Genomic DNA, 25,207 nt, shown 5'->3' with positions numbered 1-25,207 from the left:
GGTTAGCGCGATGATTTGATCTTGGATGTGTCATTTGATCTTGGATGTAGTAAGCGACGTACGAAGAACGGGCCCCTGCTCTGTTATTCAAGTATTTAAGGAAAATCTGCGTTTGTCTGTCGAGTTTGCAGAAATGAGAATTTAAATATTTGGGGATATTTTGGTGGAATATCGAGACATGCATGTTGTAGGCGACTGCTGCTCCTTCTTCATGATAAAAGGATTAATGGATAAAAGCGAATCTGTGGTTCACTCACTGACTGCTTTCGCTCGTGCAGCTGGGCGGAGCTCCTGGCAGGAAACATGTCCCAGATGCTCTGCTGTTTGCCAACAAAGCCCAGCTCAGTGTTGTTTGCTTGTATAACTCTAAACCCCCCGAGCTTCTCCAACCAACCTCACCTGCATATTTACCTCAAATCCTGCCCCTCCCCCAACCCCCACCCCCAGCCCGGGTTGGTATCTTGTTGACATCAGCCGCTGATCTTCGCCCCCTGCCTGCAGCACTCTCACTCTGATTGCAGCTGAGGAAACAGAGCCAGGCTCAGATTACTGTTTACCTTCCTCCGATGTCCCACTGCAACACCGCTGAGGGTTTAAACTATTGGATATGTGTTTCCGAACATTCCTCGGAGTAACAACACGCACCGCTTCGCTGTGACTGTCCCTGACAATGTGGGAAACCTTCTGTGACCTTCAGCATGAGTCTGCTCCCTGACCTGTGCCGTCTGCATCTGTGACACATGTGGAACTAAAATAAATACACCACACATTCACAGAGGCAGATTTTTACATCACTGCTGTTTGTGCCAAGAACTCAAGTACTAATAATCACAGCCTCCAAATGCTGTTCGGTTAAATATGTGGAGGCTAAACTTGGAGCCTCCTGTAGGGTCCATCCACAAACGAGACGTCAGGTCGGCTGTAAAATAAAACAAACTCTGTGGCAGGTTTAACACATTTGACAAAGACTGTGGCCTCGTCCTTCCAGGTTACATCAGCGATATTTTTACAGCCCATTTCAGCTGGAAAGATTCGTGTCACCTGTGTCTCTGATTGCTATTACACACTTTCAAACATGAAAGACTTATTCTGGTTTGTTAAATACAACAACAGTGCGACGGCCACCTTTTTTCTACTGTTTGTGCTTTTGGTTCATTTCCAGTATTTTAATGGGACCTCACCTCACCTCACTACAGGCCTTTGAAGACGTTTGTTTCATTTCGCTCAGTCAGATTCTAGTTTTGTTTGTCTGTTATGTAGCACTAACTCATGGCACCTGTACATCTTACTGAGTAACTTCTTAACCAAATCCACCCATCCACCCACTTCTGGTGGAGGCAGGGTACACAATGGACAGGTCACCAGTAGAGTCACTAGTGACTCAAAAATCAATGCAATTAGTGGTGGCGCTCCAACATACACACTCACAGACACACACACGGATACATATGTGGACGTGTAACATACTGTGGATGGGACCAATTTTGTTGCTCATGGCGTAGCGGATAAGGTGGTTGTTAGCGTCAAACATCACAAAGATTTGGTCTACACTGAGCTGCTGGGTGGTCAGCGTTGCCCCCGCCCACCCAGCCTCATCATACGGGCAGGTCTGAAAGATGATGGACTGACGCCACTGGTAGCTTCTAGTCTGGACGTCTCCATCAGGGGAGGTGATGGTGTAGTTGCAGCTGGAGGAGGAGATGATGACTAGAAAGAGGAGGAGAAATACTTTAGCATTGAGCTACCTTCAGTGGGAAGTGAATCTTTTAATGTCCTAAAACATTGATTTGGCTGAAATATTTACACAGAAAGATTGAAAACAGAAAAACGGACTGTTAGGCCCTGACTGCGTGACGAGCTTAGTGTCAGAGCTGCTGGCCTTACAGTTTCTGCTGTACTGGTGAATCTCCTTGTATGGCTTGATCTGGACAGTGGAGCCTAACGGGACAGCCGGCAGACGTCCATCCAGGTCTGTGCTCATCACCAGGTGGTCGTGTTCATCGATGCCTTTAAACTCTTGCTTGATGGTCAGATGCTCGTTGCCCGGCTGGAAGACCACCTCGGCCTGTCGGGAAAACACGCCGCCTACAGGAATGTGAAAACACACGTTTTCAATGCATTTAGGCAAAGACAACCTACTGAGTGCAATGTGCATTAAGTGCAAACTGAGCGTCAGAATGAAGAAGACTGTCTGATGTGTGGTTGTTGGTGCCAGACAGGCTGGTCTGAGTGTTTGGAAGCTGCTGATCTGCAGGCATTTTCCCACATAGCCATCACTGAGGTTTGCTGCTTCCAGCTCACAGTGAGCTCAGCATGAATGGAATCATTTCTGAATCTGTTTTGGACTTTCTGCATACAAACATGATAAACATTACAGTTACAGTATTTAACTGTTCCCAGGCTCTAGAGGCCCAGAGTCTTTGCAGTTCTGAACAGTTTTGTGAGCACACGAGGGACAAATTGATGCAGCTTTACACAACAATCATCATCAACCTGCAGCCTTACCAATGAGACTGAATCCATTCTCGTAGCCGGGCTGTTCCAAGGCAAAGGCCCAGCCGATGACGCCCCCCAGTGAGGACAGAAGCTGCAGGGAGGGCCCCACGCTGTCGGGGATGTTGCTGATGGCCACATAGGCCCGTCCATCATTGGCTACCACGTACGAGTGCAAATCATTGTTAGTGAGCCTTATCGGTGAAGGTAAGTTTCCCACAAACACTTGGCCGTTCACTTTTCCGTTCATCCTCTGGGGTTTGCCTGAAAAACAACTTCTCCATTAAATCATTTTATTGTTTCTTTTATCTTCAGTCATCTTTTTTCCTACGAAAACTCCTGATAAATATAGACAAAGGGAATAATATTTACATGACATTTACCAAGTTTTAATGCTTTTAAAGAAGCTTTAATAGAAGAAAAGTTTGGATAGTTTTGACTACACTGTCTTACACAATAAGAAATGACCAAAGCTGCTTTCCTGTTATTAAAATAATCCACAGCTTCACTGATAAGGAACTCAGTTCTTCTTACCTTCTGCAACACAGTCCTTCCCATTCCCATAATAACCAGGCCTGCAGTGGCAGCAGTACCCCCTGCTGTGATCTCGGCAGTCAGCAAAAGCTGAGCATTTGTGCCTGTTGTGGGCACACGTCTCCAGGTTGTATGCAAACACTGTGAAAGGAACAAAAGAAGGCAGGCCGGTAGCTTCAGAATGAAACTATGACAATCTCACCCAAAGAAAAATAAAACACAAACGTCCTGTTATTGAAATCTACCGTTCACATCCAAATCTTCATCGACCACAACGATCTGAGGATGCTGTGGAGCTGAACGCGGTGGTGCTGGTACGTGCCGCTGTTGCAGCCCCGGCTTCTCTGAAGTGTATCTGGGTTCACTGGGCGTGGGAGTGGTGTGTCTTGGTTGCAAAGTCTCAGAGGTGGTGTATCTGGTTTCAGTCTCATGTTGCTCGGTTGGATGTATTCGTTGAATTGTCCCAGTGCTGGTGGGTGCTGGTGCAATAGTGTCTGATTCCACAAAGTGTGGCTCCTGAGTTTTCAGCGTTGCGTTTCCTGGTGTGACGGTTTCTGGATAACCGGTTTGGAAGCTGCTGGGGGTCTCAGATGGCTGCTCATGCTTTTCCTCCGGTACTGTTCCAGCTGTCTTTATCCCCTGGGTTGTATAGGTCAAGAAGTCCACCCCCACATGATCAGCAGTCTGTGTTGGTAACATGGTCACAGGAGGCTCAGTAACACCCTCATTCTCAGGAGAGCTAGTCACTTTCCCCGGTTGGATCTCAACGAAGAACGGGGAGGATCCAATCTTGTACACCCAAACTCCACTGCGTGCTGCGTTGGTCTTTCTGGTTGGATAAAGAATAACATGAAATGTTTCCAAAGTGGACGACAGTGAAAATCAAACTAATGAAGTGGAAACTAGAAATGACAGACAGCATTTCTAAGATGTGTTGTAGCAAAAAGAATCGTGAGCGTCTCCAGTCAGTCCAGAATGCTGCAGCAAGGCTTTTAACAAAGACATGAAAAGAGAGCACCAGCTCATTACACTGGCTTCCAGTACATCTCAGAATTCATTTTAAAATCTTGGTACTGACTTTTAAAGCTCTGAATCATGACGCTCCTGCCCATATTTCTGAGCTCTTAGAACGCCACGCTCCCTCTCGCAGCCTGAGATCGTCTAATCTAAGGCTGCTGGTAGTTCCCCGAACACGTTTTAAAACCAGAGGTGATCTTTCAGAGCGGCGGCCCCAGGTTGTGGAACGCTCTCCCTCCATCTCGACGTTGCCTGGATTGTATTTGTTCTTTTAAACATCATCTTAAGACTCATTTATTGAGACTGGCTTTTAATCCGATTTGTGCTGTATGTTTGACTGTACTGTTTTATATTATTGTGAAGCACTTTATCCTGTGAAGAGTGCTATACAAATCAATAAAGTAAAGTAAGTGTATTTCAGAACTTAATTACAAGGACTACTGGAACTTTGATTTTGCTTAAATAAAGTCTACAGCTCTGTGAAAAGGCGTTTCCTGTCTTGTGTGGATGCACGCTCAGTCATCAGTCAAATGGATTCTGTTCACGTCACTCTCAGCACATTGTTCCTTCAGTGGTGCTGGTTTCAGTCATTGTGCAGATGTCCTGTTTATATGGTTGGTCTGGGGCTGCCTGCTGCTTCAGGACCTGCTGTCATTGATGAATTCTGCTCTCTGCCAGAAAGTCCTGACGGAAAACATCCGATCATCGTTTACTGAAGCACATTTGGGTTTCGCAACAATGATGCAAAACACAGCAGCAAGTCCACCCGTGAATGGCTCCAAACAAAAAACCTCAAAATGAAGGTTTTGAAGAGGCCTGATGAACGTCTGGACTTGCTGTGCTATGACCTTAAGACCATGCTGAGAAACCCTCCATTGTGCCTCAAGTCAAACAATCCTGCAAAGAGTGGGACTAACGATGTTTCAGACATTTGATTAAGGCGCCACAGCCATGACTCCTTTTTCACACACAGTAGGTTTGGACAGCTTCTTTAACAGGACTTCGGATTTACTCAGGTTTTCTGTGTCAAACATTAAAACTTGTTTGTTCTGAAACATTAAAGTGACAAATACACCAGGAAGGGAGCGGGCACTTTATCACAGCACCACGTACAAACACAGACTTCATATTTTCAGTTCCACTATAGCAAAAGCATCAGCAGCAGTCATACTTGGTAAGTTGGCTGATGGAGGCCTCGTCATCAGAGGTAATGTTGAAGTACAGCCCCTGTTTTTTCCAGAACCAGCCCACCAGGCCTTCGTTGAAGCCTGACTCGAGCAGCTTTCTTTCTCCTCCTATTGATGTGTAGAGAAACTGCAGGCCGTTCCTGGGGTACAAGAGGATGGCCCAGGCAGATGATGCTGTGTAGGCTACAACCAGCTGGAAGGTGATTCTCTGAAAGTGCAAGATAACATGTTTATATCCACACCACTGCTTATTTTTCATTCTGGGTGGGTTTGTGTGTGTTTTTGCTCACTGTGTGTTTATACACCACTCTACATTTAATCATCACTGATATTCCACACCATGTCCTGTCTCTCCCATCATGGCCCCGCCCCTCCCTGAGCATGGAGGTTTCTTCCTGTTAAAAGGGAGTTTTTCCTTCCCACTGTGGCCAAAGTGCTGCTCATAGGGGGTCATATGATTGTTGGGTTTTCTCTGTATGTATTACTGTAGGGTCTACCTTACAATATAAAGCGCCCTGAGGCGACTGTTGTTGTGATTTGGCGCTAATAAAACTGACTTAGACGGAGACAGGGTAGAATGAGTGTTTATGCCGTAGAACTAAAAAATAATCCGTTTTTCTGCACTAAGGAAAATACACTCAGAATAAATTAGTAAATAAAAGTATATAATATATATAAAAAATAAATACATACTATCTAATTGAGAGAAATTGAAATCCTCACCTTAGTGTCCAGTTGGTCTCCTCGTCCAGATGTCCCCTGGGCAGCCATGTTCTCCCAGGTAACAATGAAGGTGTTGGTGGGCTTCTCTACCTTACCATCTGGGAAACCCTGCCTGATGTGGTCAGCGGCTCGACCCAGGATATTGGGGGTGCTGTCGTGCCTGAAGTACACCTTGCCTTGTCCGTCACTGTTGTCCAGGTCTCCCAGAAGGACTGCAATCATTTTAAACTCACTGGGCGTCTTCCCCAGGTATTTCTCCTCAGCGGGAGGCTCGGCAACAGCCACAAACCCATTGGTGTTGATCTGAAACAGGAGGATCAGGTTCTTTGGTTAATGAACAGACACCTCATATTTCATGTGAAATCACACAGTGCATTTATGCACCTCAGATTTTAGTAATTGTGAGAATGTATCATTTTATTTTAAGGTTAAATGTTTTTACTGATGACCAATCTGGACATTTCCCACAATCCTGAGGTCTGAACTATAAATGTGGTCCAGTACTGTCTGATTAAATTTCACGAGCCAGTAACTGACGTGAGATAAAGTGAGGACTGTTGATGCTCCGTCATTATCATAAGTTTCTCAAAGCTAGGACAAACAAACCCTGCGCTACAGTTATTCTCAGAATGATAACTTATTATTTAAATAAATGATTTGCTTATTCAGCACAAAGTGTAAGCAGAGTGCACAAAGTTCTCTTGCTGCTATTCTGTGCTCTGTCAGCTCCAGGAATTCCACACAAATAATTCACTCAGAAAAGAAAGATCTCTTTAAGCTGGGCAGACACTGGGCGATTTTTTCAGTCGTGCGATTCAGCTGCTGCTCAAACTGTACGATTGACTCGCAGGGGTGAGAAGTTCATAGGTCACGATGCAGGTCACACACTATACGGCCGATGCTCTGATGCGACCTGAGTCACACTGTGCGTCCATAACATGAAGGTTATAACAGAAAATCTGTCGCTCTCTCCCTCTCTGTCTCTCACTCACACAGACACACCACCACCATCAACTTTGCTAAATTGCTAATGAAAAACATGATCAGGCAGCTGTGATTGAGCAGCAGTGTAGATCCAACTATTCACGGTTGTTGTGGTCGTGATGATTTTGTGAGGCCACATCGAAAAGGCTCGGATGAGCTCTCTACAAGTTGTGCCTCCATCGCTTGTGTCCGGATCACACGCTGCACTGCTGCTCCGTCTTTTTCAACGACCTTTATGTGTTTGCGCGTGCGCAGTGTGAGAAGCTGCGGTGATAGCCTCATGACGGTCCTCACAACCAAGCGATTGATGATCTGGAGCTGGTCGTGAGGTGTTAATCGCTTCTCGTTACCCCACGTATACTACACGATGCACGACGCACGATGAAGGCCAAATTCGGGCCGATCACCAAAACGGTCGCACGACTGAAAAATCGGCTCAAAATGGGCCAAAAATCACAGAGTGTAAGCCCAGCATTAGCCCATCATTACCCCAGCATTAGCCCATCATTAGCCCAGCTTTAGTCCAGCATTAGCCCAGCTTAAGCCCAGCATTAGCCCAGGTTAAGCCCAGCATTAGCCCATCATTAGCCCAGCATTAGCCCATCATTAGCCCATCTTTAGCCCAGCATTAGCCCAGCTTAAGCCCAGCATTAGCCCAGCATTAGCCCAGCATTATCGCAGCATTAGCCCAGCATTATCGCAGCATTAGCCCAGCATTAGCCCATCATTAGCCCAGCTTTAGTCCAGCATTAGCCCAGCTTAAGCCCAGCATTAGGCCAGCATTAGCCCAGGTTAAGCCCAGCATTAGCCCATCATTAGCCCAGCATTAGCCCATCATTAGCCCATCTTTAGCCCAGCATTAGCCCAGCTTAAGCCCAGCATTAGCCCAGCATTAGCCCAGAATTAGCCCAGGTTAAGCCCAGAATTAGCCCATCATTAGCCCAGCTTTAGCCCATCATTAGCCCAGTTTAAGCCCAGCATTAGCCCATCATTAGCCCATCATTAGCCCATCTTTAGCCCAGCATTAGCCCAGCATTATCGCAGCATTAGCCCAGCATTAGCCCATCATTAGCCCAGCTTTAGTCCAGCATTAGCCCAGTTTAAGCCCAGCATTAGCCCAGCATTAGCCCAGGTTAAGCCCAGCATTAGCCCATCATTAGCCCAGCATTAGCCCATTATTAGCCCATCTTTAGCCCAGCATTAGCCCATCATTAGCCCAGCTTAAGCCCAGCATTAGCCCAGCAATAGCCCAGTTTAAGCCCAGCATTAGCCCAGCTTTAGCCCAGCATTAGCCCAGCATTAGCCCATCATTAGCCCAGCATTAGCCCATCATTAGCCCAGCTTAAGCCTGACTCGAATCGTGACCGTGTGAAGCCACACCACCATGAACTGAGTGCAGTCTCCTTTCAAGGACAAGGCAGTAAATGCAGACAAAATAGCAAAAATATGTCATAATAATCAACTTCTTCAGTTCAGATAATGAGACAATCATTCATTTGTTTAGGTTTCAAAATATGAGCAATGGTGGTGACTGACGCAGGATTTCTACAACAGGAGATAAACCTAGACATGCCCCGCTGTGACTGAGCTTTAATACGCATCGTATGCCTTCTGCATATTATATGACAAGACATAGACAGAGAGAGGTATGCAAAGCAGTTTGTGCTCTAAGTTATTTGGTAATATTCACTTGTCAAACATCCAGTACACACTGCGCGCTTCATATAAAGTTGTCCTGTTGCTCTGTGATTTTATCTCATTCTCACAGTTAAACCTTCCCAACCTCGTGTCTCACAGGCTGTTCATCATCTGTTTAGTGTCACAGATTCAGATTCTTTCCCAAACCTGATGATCAGTCACTAAACCACCGTCACCTTTAGCATTTTTAACAAAGCAAAGCAGAATTTCACCGTAGCTGTGCCACGACACAGGTTTACATTCACCGTTGCATACAACAATGAGACAAACCAGATCTGTCAGCTGTTTATCAAAGGCTTTACAAACATGCATCTTTCATGTGTCAGCCAGCATGCAGCCTGTTTCAGTGTTAGTTACTGTTCTTACTGTCCGGGAGGAACTTTGACCACATCATTGCCTTGGCACTGATAAAGTATTCTGATTCTGAGATGCTCACAGCTGATGATGTGCGACCCAAAAGCAAACTAATTCAGTTCAATTCAGTTTAATTTATACAGCACCAAATCACAACAACAGTCGCCTCAGGGCGCTTTATACTGTGAGGTAAAGACCCTACAGTAATACAGAGAAAACCCAACAATCATATGACTCCCTATGAGCAAACACATGGCGACAGTGGAGAGGAAGAAACCTCCGGCAGAGCCAGGCTCAGGGAGGGGCGGCAATAACTGGCTGGGTATGAGTGGAGGACGAAGGCAGACTGTGGAAGAGCCAGACAAGAGCCTCACTTAGTGCAGAGAGCCGTCTGAACAGAAGAAGCACTGAGTGCATCATGGGAAACACTCAGCAGCAAAACTAAGCAATCCAGAACTTTATCAGACATGAGAGGGAAAAGACTGCTGAACATTTGGGTAATTATATTAAATGAAACTAAATCATGATGATTTTCATTCATGGTATTAGTCTTGTTTCTGATGTTATGGATTATTTTAATGTTTAATCAACAAGCTGACAGTAAAAATCCCTCAAAAACACACTGATCTTGTCTGTTTTTACACACTCACTGCACCAGAAATAAACTGTACGAGTCGCTCATCATACCTCCATGTGTACCACACACACACACACACTCACACTCCTAATGTCATCTTCATGTCCTGCTTTCATCTTTAACGTTTGAGCTAAAGCTGACACTAAATTTGTAGAAATCTCAGAGGTGTACAGCAAATATGTCCCCAACTATAATAAATCCTACCTGTGCTTTCTATACTCTGAAATAGGGCTGCTCGATTATGGCAAAAATGATAATCACGATTATTTTCACTGAAATTGAGATCGATTATTTGACGATATTTATTTAACCCTTTAAGACCTACTATAGAACCAAGTCCGCCAGAGCTTATATATTTTTTTTTTACATGCTGTGGAGCCATTTTTGGGAGCATTTCAAGTTGCTATATATCAATACAACTGTTATAGCCCATATTTTAATAATATGTATTCATTAAGTCCATAGTAACTACATTAATTGCAAAAAAGTGCAATAAACTACAAAAAAATTGAAAATCGTTTTTGTTTTGTTTTTTACATGTATTTCTACTTGGAGAAATTTAAGAGGTTTATCCCTCAAAACTTTAAATACAAAAAAGTTGCAAAAAAATAGTTTACAGCAACAGGAAATTTATTTTGAGTGTCTTCATAGTTTTATTTTGGAGATACACCAATTTTTATATACTGCAGGAAAAACAAAAAAACAATCCTATGATGCAAATTTGCAAAGAAAACAGCAGGTGCATCAAAATAAACTATTTCCAGCAGTGCAATTCGAGTCCTAAGCATCCCAGCAACTATTCAGAAAAGTCAAACATGACTTATAAAAACACCAGTATAGGCTTTTAAGGCCTACAAGTAAAAAACTACATTTTCCGCGAAAATGACGTCACTTCCGGTTTCGGACAGGAAATGAAATGAAAGCTTTATGTGGAAGGAAACCGTGACAAGCTGATGGCATCAGATGTAAGTACAACTCCTCCGGTTTCATATGCAAAACAAATTATTGCGCTAGCTTACACGGTTCCAGTTCTACAGGGATTTAAAGGGTTAACAATAACAATGTATTGAATAATGACTTTAAAAAATAATATAAAATAGTGCAAATACTGATAACAGTGCAAATGTTTGCAATATAAAAAATAAATAAAAAATGTAAACATCTATGTTTAGTGAACTTTGCAGTGTTGCTCTGTGGTGCAGCTACGACACTGTAGCAAAGTTTACACACTGTGTCTACTTGATCCACGTCTGACTGAACCCACAATGTTTCCACACCACTGAAGTTTTTTTTCTTTTTTTACCTCTCTTTTCAACCAACGGCAGTCACTCTCCTCTCCAAATAACTTCTGCTTAGCTTTCCGAGCTTCCCTCGGGTCCTCTTAATTGTTGTGACGTATGTTCGAAATGCAGAGAGGTGCGCTCGATTTGCCACACGGAGCAGCGCGAGAGTAAAGCACGAGGGAGGGGCTAATAATCGGCTCAGTCATTTTTAATGATCGTTGAAAGCCCAGATCGTAATCGTGATTAAAATTCGATTAATTGAGCAGCCCTACTCTGAAAGTAACACACCATTGATTAATGCTTCAATATTAAATATGATTGCTACCGAAACACAGGCCCTTAAATAGTTAAATGATTACTTAAAAAGCCATCACCCGGCCGTCTTAGCTAATCATAGGCCCATCACCAACGTCCTTATATTTCCATAAATCATAAAAGAGTAGCTGTCAAACAGCTAACTGATCATCTGCACAGATAAAGGTCCCAAGTTCGACTCCCCCCTCTGACCTGTCAGTGTGGAGTTTACTCATGGCAGTGACATGGTCTCGTACTGTCACATTCCCAGTAAAGAGTGATTTATTTTAACTGGAACATTTTGGGCTGCAGGTAGTTTTTCTGCATCTTTATGCAGAAACAATCCAAAAACTAAGAATGGAAACTATCCATTTCTCTACTGCTTTGTGACCTCTGGGATTGAGATAACTGGAGCTGAGTCGAACCTAAACGTCTGTTTGTGAGCAAAGACATTCTTAGCTTTGAAGGTCACATAATCATCAAAGCACAGCAGAGACAAAACACATACTGAGCAGGCACGTCTGATATCTTTACAAGCAGCCAGCATCAAAAATGTTGAAAACATATCTGCAACCTTGAGATGAGACAGGAAGAGGAGAGGAAACATGAGACAAAGAGGAAAGCCACATTGCTCGAGTGCCTCTGTAAAGAGGGTCTCAGCAAAGTCATGTCTTCAGGGGAGCTTTCCCCCACCCTCCCCCATCACACCCTCCTCCCAGAGACAGGCTTCCTTCAGAGAAATGCACGAGCGGCTCGAATGGCTGCTCTCCCAGCCGGTATCTGACACTGCAGAGCTGAAGAAGCTCCACCTTCATCACAGAGCAGACAGCAACACACTGCAAAGGAACACGGCTGATGAGAAACTCTACCAACAGCTGTGTGTCCAGTTCAATGAAATGTGCTTCATGCTCACTGGTTAGCTAACAGGACTTAGTGTTAGCAGCAATCAACCAACCCACTGATGTCATATTCCTGACTTTATTCTGATGTAAACACTGTAACTAAAAGCAATGTTTTAGGTGTTAGACCTGCATCAGTTTTTCCGCGGGGGCTTCATACATGTAGTTTTTTCATGCCCACTTTAATATGAGCAGTACACGATTTAATGTTTTTAAAAGCACAGCGCCTGGACAGCAACTCTCTTAATAATTCTGATTTCATTTCTACTAGTGGAGCATTAAGGAAAATACTGGTAATTTTTTATTTAAAGATTATCATATGTTCAATTCAATTTTATTTATATAGCGCCAAATCACAACAAAAGTCGCCTGAAGGCGCTTCATAGGTACTTGTAAGGCCTCTTTATCAGAATATTAAAATTCTGCTCACAAAAACATTGAGAATTGAGATATTTTATGCAGTTTCCCTTTCTTACGTGTAGTGTACAGGATGATGGTGGAGGTAGTGTTTTTACTGGACACTGGTGATGCTGGTGCAAAAGTACTTATGGGGCCTGACATGTGCCCAGATGATCTACAGCCCGGGTAGAATAGAAAGCCTCACAGCTAGTAACGTCCTGATGTGTGGTGATTTCCTGAATCTACTAATGAACTTTGAGAAGACACCTCTCCTGACTTTAACACTATGCTATTTAAAAGCATGTCATGGACTTGCCAGTGTCAAGCATGTTGGTGGTAGCACTGTGCTCTGGGACTGGTTTGCTGCCACTGGTACACTGTGCAGTAACAGAATAATGAAGGAGCACTATCTTCAAATTCACCAACTTCACCTCAAATCAACAGTTAGACGACTGAAACTTGGACACAGACGGGAGTTCCAACAGAACAACGATCCCAAGCACACAACACTGTTTTTGGAATGGATAAAGCAAGCTAGCATTAAGGTTCTGGAATGTCCCTCTGGACGCCCCCAAACTCGGGTCTTCTGCCCAGAAGACTCATCACATATCTGGGCTGAAATATGCAGAAGCTTGTTGATGGCTACATGTGCAACGTGCTAAGAGATGTTTAACCCAATATTAGTGGGGGTGTATGCATCTATTTGAGCCGTATATACACTTTTGACCTGGTTTGGATTAGCGAAACTCCAAATTTTAATCCAACTCAAGCATTTCAAAGTAATTAATGATGCTGTACAATCACTCCACCGTAGAAAATGAACAGTTCAAAGAAACTGACAATCACGCAGATGATGAGTGTATGTATGTATGTAATCATTAGTGTATTAGCTAAAATCATATGCCATATTGTATCAGTGTACACAAAATGCTACCTGTAGTGAGCACACCGCCTCTTCCAGGCTATACCAAGACATCTGCATCACCCGAACCACAGGACAAGACTGTTTTCGATGTGTGTTACACTGAGGCAAAGCCCAGCGATGGAAAATCAAGGGTGAAAATGGCTCTTCAAACTGTCACTGATAAAATGCTGCATTTATAATTTGCATCTCACTAATAAACCATTTGTTACATAAAGACAAGGCGAGCAAGGGATTAAACCGGCAGCTGCCTGGGTCTCATCATCGTAACAAGCGGTCAATGTTGGGCCAAAACACGTGACCCGGCTGCTGCAGCCTTTGTAGAGCCTACGATGTAACCTAGCTAACTGTCCAATGCCGCTGTCAGCATCCATGCTTGTGTGTAATGATGTGTTCATGTGTGGTCGTCTCCCGGGGTTTCGTACGTGGTGCCAGCAAAGAGGAAAAATAAAACGCTGGGATTGTTTTTCCTTCTCGCTAGCTTCCACCTAAGCATGATATAGCATGTTCTGACTGAGAGATTTCTGAACAAATTCAAACGTACAGCTCTGCTATCACTTCCAGCATAAATGAAGACAGAAAACTAAACAGCAGTGACGTTTGTAGGGTTACTGAAGTTGGGCTAGCTGGTATATAATGATGTGCTATGTGATCGCTAGCGACACAGCTATGTTAGGTAAACACAGTGAAGCTGGAGGATGAACGCTAACTTTCTTCCACTCGATAAAAGTTAACGTGAAGGTTCCTGATGGTTAGAGACAAATGCAATCGCATGGCAGGATGCTGTAAACGGACCAAACTTCAGTCAGGAGAACAACTGAGATTATTCAGCCACAATACGGTGGCTGTAGCTCAGGTGGTAGAGCAGGTCATCTACTGATCGGAAGGTTGGTGGTTCGATTCCTGGCTTCCCCTAGTCTGCATGCCAAATATCCTTGGGCAAGATACTAACCCCAAATTGCTCTCCGATGCATCCATCGGAGTATGTGTGTGTGAATGTTAGCTATAAAGCACTTAGAAAAATGTGTGAATGTGTCAGGGTCCTGGGTCTGAGCGACCCAGGATCCCTGAGCAGTTATGAATTATATGTATTTTGGTGTTGCTTCCCTTCTCTGTGCTTGTGTGTGTGTATATATATATATATGTGTGTGTGGCTGAGCACCTGTTTATAGGCGGCGTCAGGCCTGGAGGGTGTGGTCCTGCAAGGGGACTGGCCACACCCGAAGCCACACACCTGCTGCTGATCAGGCCTCGTCGGGGGAGCTACTTAAGAGAGTCTTGGAGCTCCCACCGACGCGGGATCATTCCATGAGACTCCACGTTAGTCTTCTGCTTAGTTAAAGTCTGAGTGTATGCCTACTGGAATTAAGTGTCTTGACGGCTGCCTCTGTCATTTTCCCCTCAGGAGGAGCGTGGAACATCGGAGGGCAGCAGGCACGGGGTGTGTGTGGACACACGAGAGTGGAGAACACGGAGCACGGACTTTTTGGGAAGACACGACACGGGAGTCACGGGAGAGCACGGGGATTTACTGTTATTGTTTCCATCACTGTAAATAAACGCACTGTTTATACACAGAGTACCGCGCCTGGGTCCTCCTTCCCCACTCCTTCCACGGTGTGCCATGCCGCACCGTGACAGAATGGGTGAATGCACAAGTTGTGTAAAAAAGCGCTATATAAGAACCAGTCCATTTACAATACGAGGTTAGTCATTAATGTACTGCAACAACATGGGAATAGAGCAGCTGTGAGAGGATTCAGCATTAATGAATCAATGGTACAGAAGTGGAGGAAGCAAGAAGAATGAGTTGAGTAAAGTTTTATCCAATTTTGTTTCGCTTAATGCGCCTTATAATCCGGTGTGCCTTATGTATGAAAACAGACCCGTTCATCAACAGTGTGCCTTATGGTCTGAAAAACACGATATGTTGGATGACACTGTGTGGAGCTGTTAAAAGCCTGGCTCAACATGCAGTACTGCATGTACTGTTTAAGGAGCTGTAGCAGTACCCCGGGCAAACTTGCCAGGACGTTGCTGACATCACACATGTCTGACCCCTGAGATCATCATTATCAGTGTGAGAACAACACAGGGAGGAAACACCCTGAGACGTGACATCTGGTTTGGGAGGACAAATGTGTCATTCTTCCATGTTCCAGATGTGCCGGCTCTCCAAAGAGCCTCCATTTACTGTCAAGGATCAAACTACAACCCAGATAACCTCCTCAGCAGCAAACCCTGGAGCTGAGCCAGGAGACTGCATCTTGTGGTTTTCAACCCGGGCATCATATTAAATGTAAAGGACTCATAAACACTGGTGAAGCACAAAGCAGCAGGATATTACTCGCTCTGACGCGCTACGGGGTGGGACTGGTGATGGATAGATGGAGATGCTTGAAAAAGAGCTGGTGGGGGCCGACTACACACTTACTATTAGATCTTCACACTGAGTGAAACCCAGCAGCAGAGGCTGAGAGCAGCTTTTAGTTTCATGCTTTCACCCTGAAACTCTGTTAATACAAATTCATAATGTTTAAATGACACACAACACACAACCTTTGCTTGATATTCTATCATCTGCATGAAAATGGAACAACCACAAAATCAGAGACTTTTCTCTGGAAGTGAGAAAACACGTCCTAACACAGCACATTTAAAAAAGGAATATAGTTTGGAAAGCACACCCCGACTTTCAATCTCCACCAGCACCTTGAAGCTTTTCCACTCGAGCCTCATGTCACCCACCCACCCACCCACTCGGACTCGACGTAATGATGAACACATCAGGGTTCACTATCTCACCCAGTGACACACTGATGTGCAGACCGGCGTGGCCGGGGCTCAAACCACAGCTCCTTAAAGCTCTTTGACTGTTAGCTTTACCTGTGGGTTCAACAGGAAACCAACATTCATAGATTTCCTGTCCTATATGCAAATAACTCGTTCTACCCCCAGTAACAGCTCTGTGTCTGAAATAATGTGAAAAGACAGGAGTTTACTGGAGCTGGACCTTGACTGTGTCTCATCAACTTCCTGTTGAGCCAGGGAGATGTGTGTGGTCTTTTTGTTTTAACAGGGGGATGGAAAGCAAACAGTTGTGGGACAGAAGAGCAGTGGACATGGATGCGTGAGGAGAGCGTTCAGCAGGTGTGCAAATCTGAGCACATCAGTCTAAAAGTGTGTGACCGAGCTCTGTGTGTCATCCACACTGGACGTCTCTCTGTGGAGACGACTGCAGTAACATGTTTACAGTCAGCAACTCTGACCATCCCGCTTTCTGAGCTATTTTGCCCCGCCCCCCAAAAAAGCCACAAACGATATTGAGGCTGACACAGTCTATGACGTGTATGTACTCTGCACTGAGCTAATGATAATAATTGGTATTAAATATTTAATACTTACTTTGTTACTATAATAGAGTCATTCCTACTATTCGGTGCCATTTCAGTGTGATCACTCTTCATCAAAAAATACAAAATTTTGAATTATTTTAACATTTCATCTAAAAGAGGGATTTTCAACCTATAAGAAAAATGTATTGGTCCAGCTAAGGATATTATATTATAATATTTTTTAAAATCAAAGTCTTTACCCATGACGTGCCAAATGTCCACCCTGTTACAGGACATTCAATTTTCTATTAATAACTGTTTTGAATACACAGTTATAGTAATATTTACATTTTCTAAAAGCTACAATGTCCCTTTTTAAAATCTGCAAGGAAATTTCATGTTACAGTGCATAGCAATAACAGGGGTGACGGTAACAGGGGGGAGATTTTATGCTAAACTTAGCCATTACTACTAGTATGATGAACAACAAGCTAGTACATGGTGACCACTAAGAACCATTTTTAACATGTTTATTAGCCATATTATAAAAATTACAAAAAAAAAATTGTTTCCACTATTAATAAGCGTAACAGGTTGGACGTGTTATGCTTTGCCACATTACAAAATCTTGCTAAAACATTGAAAAAAGGGTTGATTAAAGAGTGGTACTTACTCGTCTTCTTCTTGAAAGTTTTCCCTCCAAAATATGTTACATCCGGGAGTGTCATGTGACTAAAAGAATAATCAGGTGATGTGTTCTATGGAATTCTTATCAGAGTAACAGGGGTGACAGTTGATTCAGGGACACAACATTTTTTAAAGATTTTAAGTATTAAACATGCATTAATAATAAAAAAGAACATTTGATGAGGAACATTAGAAATAAGCCAATCCAGAAATGATGAAAAATCTAGATTTTTTTTTTTTTTTTTTAAGTTATATTTGTAACTGAAGTCGAGCAAGCATGACTGGGGACATAGTACTTTAGTGACTTGTGCTAAAATAAAAGTAATTTACTTTTAATGTATTTATCCTGTGTATATATCAATGTGTTCTATGGTAGAGGGGGGTTAAACATACAAGAAAATGGTTTAGAAATAAGCATTAGACAAGTTTTACACTAAATATACCATATTATGTCATTAGGACTCAAATGGCACCGAATAGTAAGAATGACCCAATACTATAGTTTCTGTCACAGTTAATTTTACCTGTTATAGAGTGAAATAATGTGGAGCTTTGGACACGAGCGAGCTGGGAGCAGCCTGGCTTTGCTCCGGACTTTAACTGTGTCAGTAACAGCTCACATTTAAATTCACATATTCACAAAGAGTCGAGCACCTGTGTCAGACTGAGCCAATCCAATCGCACACCTGTCTGTTCACACATGTCACACAAACCCACAAATCAAACAACGAAAGTCAGAAAGCAGCAGGAGGATGGACAAAGGTATAGCGCCAATAAAAAAGCTCATCAGGTGACAAACAGACAACGACTGCACTGAGAAAGGAATTCACTCTTCAGGTAGGTGCGAGGAGCCTGAAACGAAGGCAGAGCTGCATTTGCAAAGTGAACTAAGTTTGAATCATGAAGAGTGAGCGAAAGACAGAGCTGAGTGTCCTGGAGCTGAACGAAAGGATGAGGAGCTGTGAGACTTTACTGAAAAAGTCACTTAAACATGTGATCAGCGCCAAGAAAGATGGAGGACATCCTCACCTCTCTGACCACACACCTCTGAAAGCAGTTCCCAGAAATGTTGCGCTAAACTTCAGCGTTCAACATGCGCACGCAGCGCACTGAACCTGACCATGAGCAGATCCTACAGGACACAAAACCGCACAGCCCTCAGCTTTGTCCTTAGAAATTCTAATAAATCAGAAATGATTTCTCCCACTGAGACTCTCAGTCTTTACCAGCTTCACTTCACTTTGGTTTTTGATGCTTTGAAAGGTGACAAAAAGCTGATTCTGGATTTTTTTTTTCTGCGTACTCCTCTTTTTACGAAGAAACTTTAACACATCATCATCATCCTCTAGATATGACACTCACATAAACTGTGTCGTATTTTTCCTCCAAGTACACCAGTGACCCTTTCAGAGGCAGCTTTGCCGTGGAGTCGGAGCCGGGTGGCAGCTGCAGGTCTCCGGCTGCTTCTCCAAACTCAAACAGCTCCTCCAGCTTCAGAGCCCGAGTCACAGCACCCAGACCCGCCAAGTACCAGCAGAGCCACCAGCAGAGTCGGGACACGGCCTTCATCTCCATCTTCACCTGAGGATTCCCACCGACCTACGAGCTGAGCGCAGCGGCGGAGTGACACCGGCGGGAGGACGGGCGCACGGATGGATGGATGGAGAGCGATGGGAGTGACGACCGCACAACTTCCGGAGACTTTTTCAAAATAACGTGAAGTAAAGCTAGAAGTTAGAACTTTTTAAAAGATAAAAAACTGAGTGAGGGACAGCTTTAGAAATGCGCGCCATCCTTTTTTGCTTTTAGCCTTTACACGTGACGTGTTGTCTAAGTTGAACTTGTGTCTGTAAAATATAAGTTTGTCACACAGTGCTCCGTTGGTCCCATGCATCACTGCCATCTACCGAGCGCAGTCTGTAACTTCATACAACCACAATCGGACTTGTTCGGAAACCCGAGAAGATGATGAGCTGATTTGTGCTGCTGGGGTCAGCGGGGGGTCAGGTGTGCAGCTACCTGAGGTGTTCCGGAGCCTGTGAGGGAATGAAGCTTGTGATGACGTCACTAGGGGCAGGGATAGCTCAGTAGGTAAAGTGGTCTCCCCATGATCGGAAGGTCGGCGGTTCGAATCCACTTAACGGCTACCCTGAGGTACCCCTGAGCAAGGTACCGTCCCTACACACTGCTCCCCGGGCGCCTGCTTAGTGGGCTGCCCACTGCTTCACTGAGTGAATGGGTCAAATGCAGAGAAAAACAAGTAATTTCCCCATGGGGATCAATAAAGTATCCATTATTATTATTATTACAGCGTGCTGCTTTCATCACTGGCATAGGGTCTCTGACTGATATAAATGAAGACATTTGGTCTGAGTTGTTGGACCCCATGAAAAGGCCAGTTTACACAGGAGCATCGTCACAGGAACCTTTTTTGAAAAAGGTCACAGATTTGAATCTGGTGTGAGGTGTGATGCAGGCAACATCCAATCAGCTGCAAAATATTTTTTAATCCTTCAACAGATTAATTTTCCTTACAAAGCCTGTATATAAAGGGTGGAAGTAACAGCTGTTGCTTATTGTTTTCTGGACTCATTTCTGTTTTCAAGGTTCAAGGTTTCAAGGTTCTTTATTTGTCACATGCATAGTTATACAAGTATAACACACAGTGAAATGTAACCTGACATGCTCCTCGACATGTGCAAAAATGGGGGGGGGGGGGGGGGTAGAGGAAGAACATTATATATATATATATATATATGTAGTATATACACTGGGTGAATGTGCAGTAGTAGCAGCAAGCAGGTGAATTCTGTACATTAATATGAATAGACATCTGACTATTTTACAGGATAGACAATATAAACATATTTAAAATTAAAGGAATTGAAATGTACATTGTGCCTTGGTTTAGTGTCTGGAAGAGTCCTGTCTCAGTCAATTATAGATGATGTGAGAGGGCGGGTGTGTGTGTTTAGGGCCCGGATGGCTTGGGGATAGAAGCTCCTCTTGAGTCTCTTACCCGGAAGATGCAGAACCTTCTACCAGATTGCAGAAGTTGGAACAGTTTGTTGCCAGGATGGGACGGGTCCTTCAGTATCTGCTCTAGTCCGGCATCTCCTGGTGTAGGTGTCCTGAAGCGGGGGGAGAGCAATCCTGCAGCAGCGTTCTGCTGTACAGATCACTCTCTGGAGAGCTTTTTGGTCCTTCACACAGCTGTTCCCAAACCACGATGTCATGTTCTGTGTGAGGATGCTCTCCACAGCACCGGTATGTTTTTTTACAAACCATGTAGGTAGAAGGATTTTAAGCTTTGTGGACAGACTGCAGCACTCAGCAAGTTGTGTTATTTGTATGAGGTGCCGTAAGGGACATTACTACTGAAACGCTCTCACACACACTACTGAAAAACCAAGGCGTTTCAGTTGAACAGGAAGTTAATTCTTGACAAGGAAACTGAAGGAAAAAGTGGTAGATTTCAAACAAACCACTACACAGATGTCTACTCAGCAACCTGCTAGTTAGGGGTGGGTTTTTATAATCGATTTATCAATTAAAATCGATTCTGGCTTGGATAACGTGAAATTGATTCATTAAAATCCTGAATCAATTTTTTTATTTAAATTTATTTTGCCCGAAATGCCAAAATCTCTGGTTAAACCTCACAAAATTTCAACAACCACCAAACAGCTAAGACAGTAAATGAGAGCAGGAGATTGTGCACAAAGACGTAAACACAAAGCTCGACCCACCGACGGATCAGGATCAGTGAGATGTCGCCTTTCTCACCGACGGCACGGACACGGTCGGGGCTGAAAGCCGACAGCTCGCTGATTCTGATCCGTCGGTGGGTCGAGCTTTGTGTTCACGCCCTTTTTGCGCTGATTCTGAAGCTGTTAGTTTGATCTCTCTCCAAACATTTGTGACCGAACCAGCAGCAAAAGAAGATCCAAACTGCGCTTCACATAAACATCGTCATGAATTCACTCTGACTTTTACTGTTTTGCTTCCACCACGATAAAATCTCACTTCATGCACAGCTCTCGCTCTCTCTCTCTCTCTCTCTCTCTCTCTCCCTCTCTCTATCTCTCTCTCCAACAACAGTTTCCCGTCTAAAAATCTGTTTTCTGCATTATTCGCTTGCTTGTTACGCACAAGTCTACCGTTGTTTACAGCCTGTCGGACGCTGTTTTTTTCGTTTTACTTACTTCCGAAAAGAAAACCTAATTTCTGCCGTTCAATACTGAACAAATTTAAACTTTTTAAAATTAAGCAAAATTGCAAAACGCTGTGTCTCTAAAACCTCTGTAACTTCAGAGGTAATGTTCATATGTTGATTAATGGTTTTCTTTCATTTGTGATGTACTGCAGAATATTTTTATAAAATCCCAGAACAGGAAAATCTCCTTCATGTTTTTCTGTTTTATCTTCAGCTACTTTGACACAAAGGCCTCTGCTGTGATGCTCACACCTTTGATAAAGTCTTGCGTGTGTCAGCTTCCTTTTTATAGATACAAAAATATGTAAATGTACTGATCTGAATTATAATATTTCTGACTGTCAAAATTTCCCAGAATCAAATCGAATTGAATCAAATCAAATTGAATCGAATCGATTCTGGACCTTAGTGAGACAGCTGCATTACTTAACAATATGTTAGCCTCAGCATAAGTCAAAATTTAGAATATGGTTTCTATGGGGTTTTTTTGGCATATGTGCTTTTTGTCTTTTTTAGCAAAGAAAAAAATATCTTAAAATCATCAATAAAACCAGGGAGAGAAGGCTTAGCGTTCCTCCATTTAGCACAATGGATATGATATTTACTCAAAAGTAAAAAGCTGACATTGCCCTAGCAATAAATTTGGGAGCACTGATGAGAAATTATTGTATATCATAAAAATATTAATCAAATGAAGCAGAGGCAGTGGGACCAGTTCACAAAATATGTTATATTCTCTTTGAGAACAGTTTAGACATTGACTTATTTTGAAGTCTTTCTTAAAAATTGATATTCCTTGTATGTCGTTAGAATTTTTGATGTGTTAACAACTGAGTTGCCAATATAAAAAGCTTAGGGGAAACAGGACATACTTGCCGAATTCCCTGTTTCACCTTGAATCCATTCCTTGATTCAAAGAAGCTAAAATATTGTTAAGTAATGCGGCTGCTTCACTTAGGCTACAAGTACAGCAGTCCCCAGCCCCCAGGTCCTGGACCAGTACCGGTCTGTGAGTCGTTTGGTACCAGGTCGCAAGAGTTGAGGCTTGAGTTTGAAATGTATGGTTTTCAGGGTATTTATCGTTTTTTTATTTTTATGTCGTTTACGTGGCGAAAAAAAGGTTGGGGACCGCTGTACTGGCAGGTTGCTGAGTAGACATCCTTGTAGTGTTTTGAAATATACCACTTTTTCCATCAGTTTCCTTGTCAGGAAATAACTTCCTGTTCAGCGGAAATGCCTCTGGTTTCAGTGGAGTGTGTCAGAGCGTTTCAGTTGTGCGTGTGAGAGCGTTTCAGTTGTGCGTGTGAGAGCGTTTCAGTAGTGTGTCAGAGCGTTTCAGTTGTGCGTGTGAGAGCGTTTCAGTTGTTTGTGTGAGAGCGTTTCAGTAGTGTGTGTCAGAGCGTTTCAGTTGTGCGTGTGAGAGCGTTTCAGTTGTGCGTGTGAGAGCGTTTCAGTAGTGTGTGTGAGAGCGTTTCAGTTGTGCGTGTGAGAGCGTTTCAGTAGTGTGTGTGAGAGCGTTTCAGTAGTGTGTGTGAGAGCTAAAATTTCAGTAGTGTGTGTGAGAGCGTTTCAGTAGTGTGTGTGAGAGCGTTTCAGTTGTGTATGTGAGTGCTAAAATTTCAGTAGTGTGTGTGAAAGCGTTTCAGTAGTGCGTGTGAAAGCGTTTCAGTAGTGCGTGTGAGAGCGTTTCAGTAGTGTGTGTGAGAGCGTTTCAGTAGTGCGTGTGAAAGCGTTTCAGTAGTGCGTGTGAAAGCGTTTCAGTTGTTTGTGTGAGAGCGTTTCAGTAGTGCGTGTGAGAGCGTTTCAGTAGTGTGTGTGAGAGCGTTTCAGTAGTGTGTGTGAGAGCGTTTCAGTTGTGTATGTGAGTGCTAAAATTTCAGTAGTGTGTGTGAAAGCGTTTCAGTAGTGCGTGTGAAAGCGTTTCAGTTGTTTGTGTGAGAGCGTTTCAGTAGTGTGTGTGAAAGCGTTTCAGTTGTGCGTGTGAGAGCGTTTCAGTAGTGTGTGTGAAAGCGTTTCAGTTGTGCGTGTGAGAGCATTTCAGTTGTGCGTGTGAGAGCTTTTCAGTAGTGTGTGTGAAAGCGTTTCAGTTGTGCGTGTGAGAGCGTTTCAGTAGTACGTGTGACAGCGTTTCAGTTGTTTGTGTGAGAGCGTTTCAGTTGTGTGTGTGAGAGCGTTTCAGTAGTGCGTGTGAAAGCGTTTCAGTTGTGCGTGTGAGAGCGTTTCAGTAGTGTGTGTGAAAGCGTTTCAGTAGTGCGTGTGAAAGCGTTTCAGTAGTGTGTGTGAAAGCGTTTCAGTAGTGCGTGTGAGAGCGTTTCAGTAGTGTGTGTGAAAGCGTTTCAGTTGTGCGTGTGAGAGCGTTTCAGTAGTGTGTGTGAAAGCGTTTCAGTAGTGCATGTGAAAGCGTTTCAGTAGTGTGTGTTGAAAGCGTTTCAGTAGTGCGTGTGAGAGCGTTTCAGTAGTGTGTGTGAAAGCGTTTCAGTAGTGCGTGTGAAAGCGTTTCAGTTGTGCGTGTGAGAGCGTTTCAGTAGTGCATGTGAAAGCGTTTCAGTAGTGTGTGTGAAAGCGTTTCAGTTGTGCGTGTGAGAGCGTTTCAGTAGTGTGTGTGAAAGCGTTTCAGTAGTGCGTGTAAAAGCGTTTCAGTAGTGCGTGTGAAAGCGTTTCAGTAGTGTGTGTGAAAGCGTTTCAGTAGTGCGTGTAAAAGCGTTTCAGTAGTGCGTGTGAAAGCGTTTCAGTTGTGCGTGTGAGAGCGTTTCAGTAGTGTGTGTGAAAGCGTTTCAGTAGTGCGTGTAAAAGCGTTTCAGTAGTGCGTGTGAAAGCGTTTCAGTTGTGCGTGTGAGAGCATTTCAGTAGTGCATGTGAAAGCGTTTCAGTAGTGTGTGTGAAAGCGTTTCAGTTGTGCGTGTGAGAGCGTTTCAGTAGTGTGTGTGAAAGCGTTTCAGTAGTGCGTGTGAAAGCGTTTCAGTTGTGCGTGTGAGAGCGTTTCAGTAGTGCATGTGAAAGCGTTTCAGTAGTGTGTGTGAAAGCGTTTCAGTTGTGCGTGTGAGAGCGTTTCAGTAGTGTGTGTGAAAGCGTTTCAGTAGTGTGTGTAAAAGCGTTTCAGTTGTGCGTGTGAGAGCGTTTCAGTAGTGTGTGTGAAAGCGTTTCAGTTGTGCGTGTGAAAGCGTTTCAGTTGTGCGTGTGAGAGCGTTTCAGTAGTGTGTGTGAAAGCGTTTCAGTAGTGTGTGTGAAAGCGTTTCAGTAGTCCGTGTCAGAGCGTTTCAGTTGTGCGTGTCAGAGCGTTTCAGTAGTGCGTGTCAGAGCGTTTCAGTAGTGCATGTCAGAGCGGTGTGTGTCAAAGCGTTTCAGTTGTGCGTGTGAGAGCGTTTCAGTAGTGTGTGTGAAAGCGTTTCAGTAGTGCGTGTGAAAGCGTTTCAGTAGTGTGTGTGAAAGCGTTTCAGTAGTGCGTGTGAGAGCGTTTCAGTAGTGTGTGTGAAAGCGTTTCAGTTGTGCGTGTGAGAGCGTTTCAGTAGTGTGTGTGAAAGCGTTTCAGTAGTGCATGTGAAAGC

The 25,207-nt window shown here is 43.8% G+C and overlaps 1 protein-coding gene across 4 annotated transcripts in view; it reads right to left on the bottom strand.

The window, feature by feature from the left end:
- LOC146571814 (nidogen-1-like) overlaps positions 1-19,182 on the bottom strand; it is a 41,437-nt gene extending 22,255 nt beyond the window's left edge. Inside the window, exons 1-8 of one of the 4 annotated variants that reach the window (XM_085275782.1) lie at positions 18,809-19,182; positions 5,955-6,257; positions 5,216-5,439; positions 3,273-3,856; positions 3,028-3,168; positions 2,506-2,757; positions 1,885-2,085; positions 1,468-1,707 (exon numbers count right to left, since the gene is read on the bottom strand). In XM_085275782.1, coding sequence (XP_085131908.1) covers positions 1,468-1,707; positions 1,885-2,085; positions 2,506-2,757; positions 3,028-3,168; positions 3,273-3,856; positions 5,216-5,439; positions 5,955-6,257; positions 18,809-19,021 — 2,158 coding nt within the window. In that variant the 5' untranslated portion in view covers positions 19,022-19,182. Of the gene's footprint in view, positions 1-1,467; positions 1,708-1,884; positions 2,086-2,505; positions 2,758-3,027; positions 3,169-3,272; positions 3,857-5,215; positions 5,440-5,954; positions 6,258-7,427; positions 7,450-8,628; positions 8,721-18,808 lie in introns of those variants that run through there. The other 3 variants (XM_085275781.1, XM_085275783.1, XM_085275784.1) reach the window with 3 other exon arrangements.
- Positions 19,183-25,207: the final 6,025 nt, after the last annotated feature.

This window comes from Mchenga conophoros, linkage group LG6 (genome assembly GCF_057382185.1).
Source record: "Mchenga conophoros isolate Kocher_MC1m ecotype Shallow Benthic linkage group LG6, M_conophoros_male_GT1.1, whole genome shotgun sequence".
In the NCBI taxonomy this organism is placed as follows: Eukaryota; Metazoa; Chordata; class Actinopteri; order Cichliformes; family Cichlidae; genus Mchenga; species Mchenga conophoros.
Note: the sequence above shows the minus strand (reverse complement) of the source record. Positions and strands in the feature narration are given on the sequence as shown.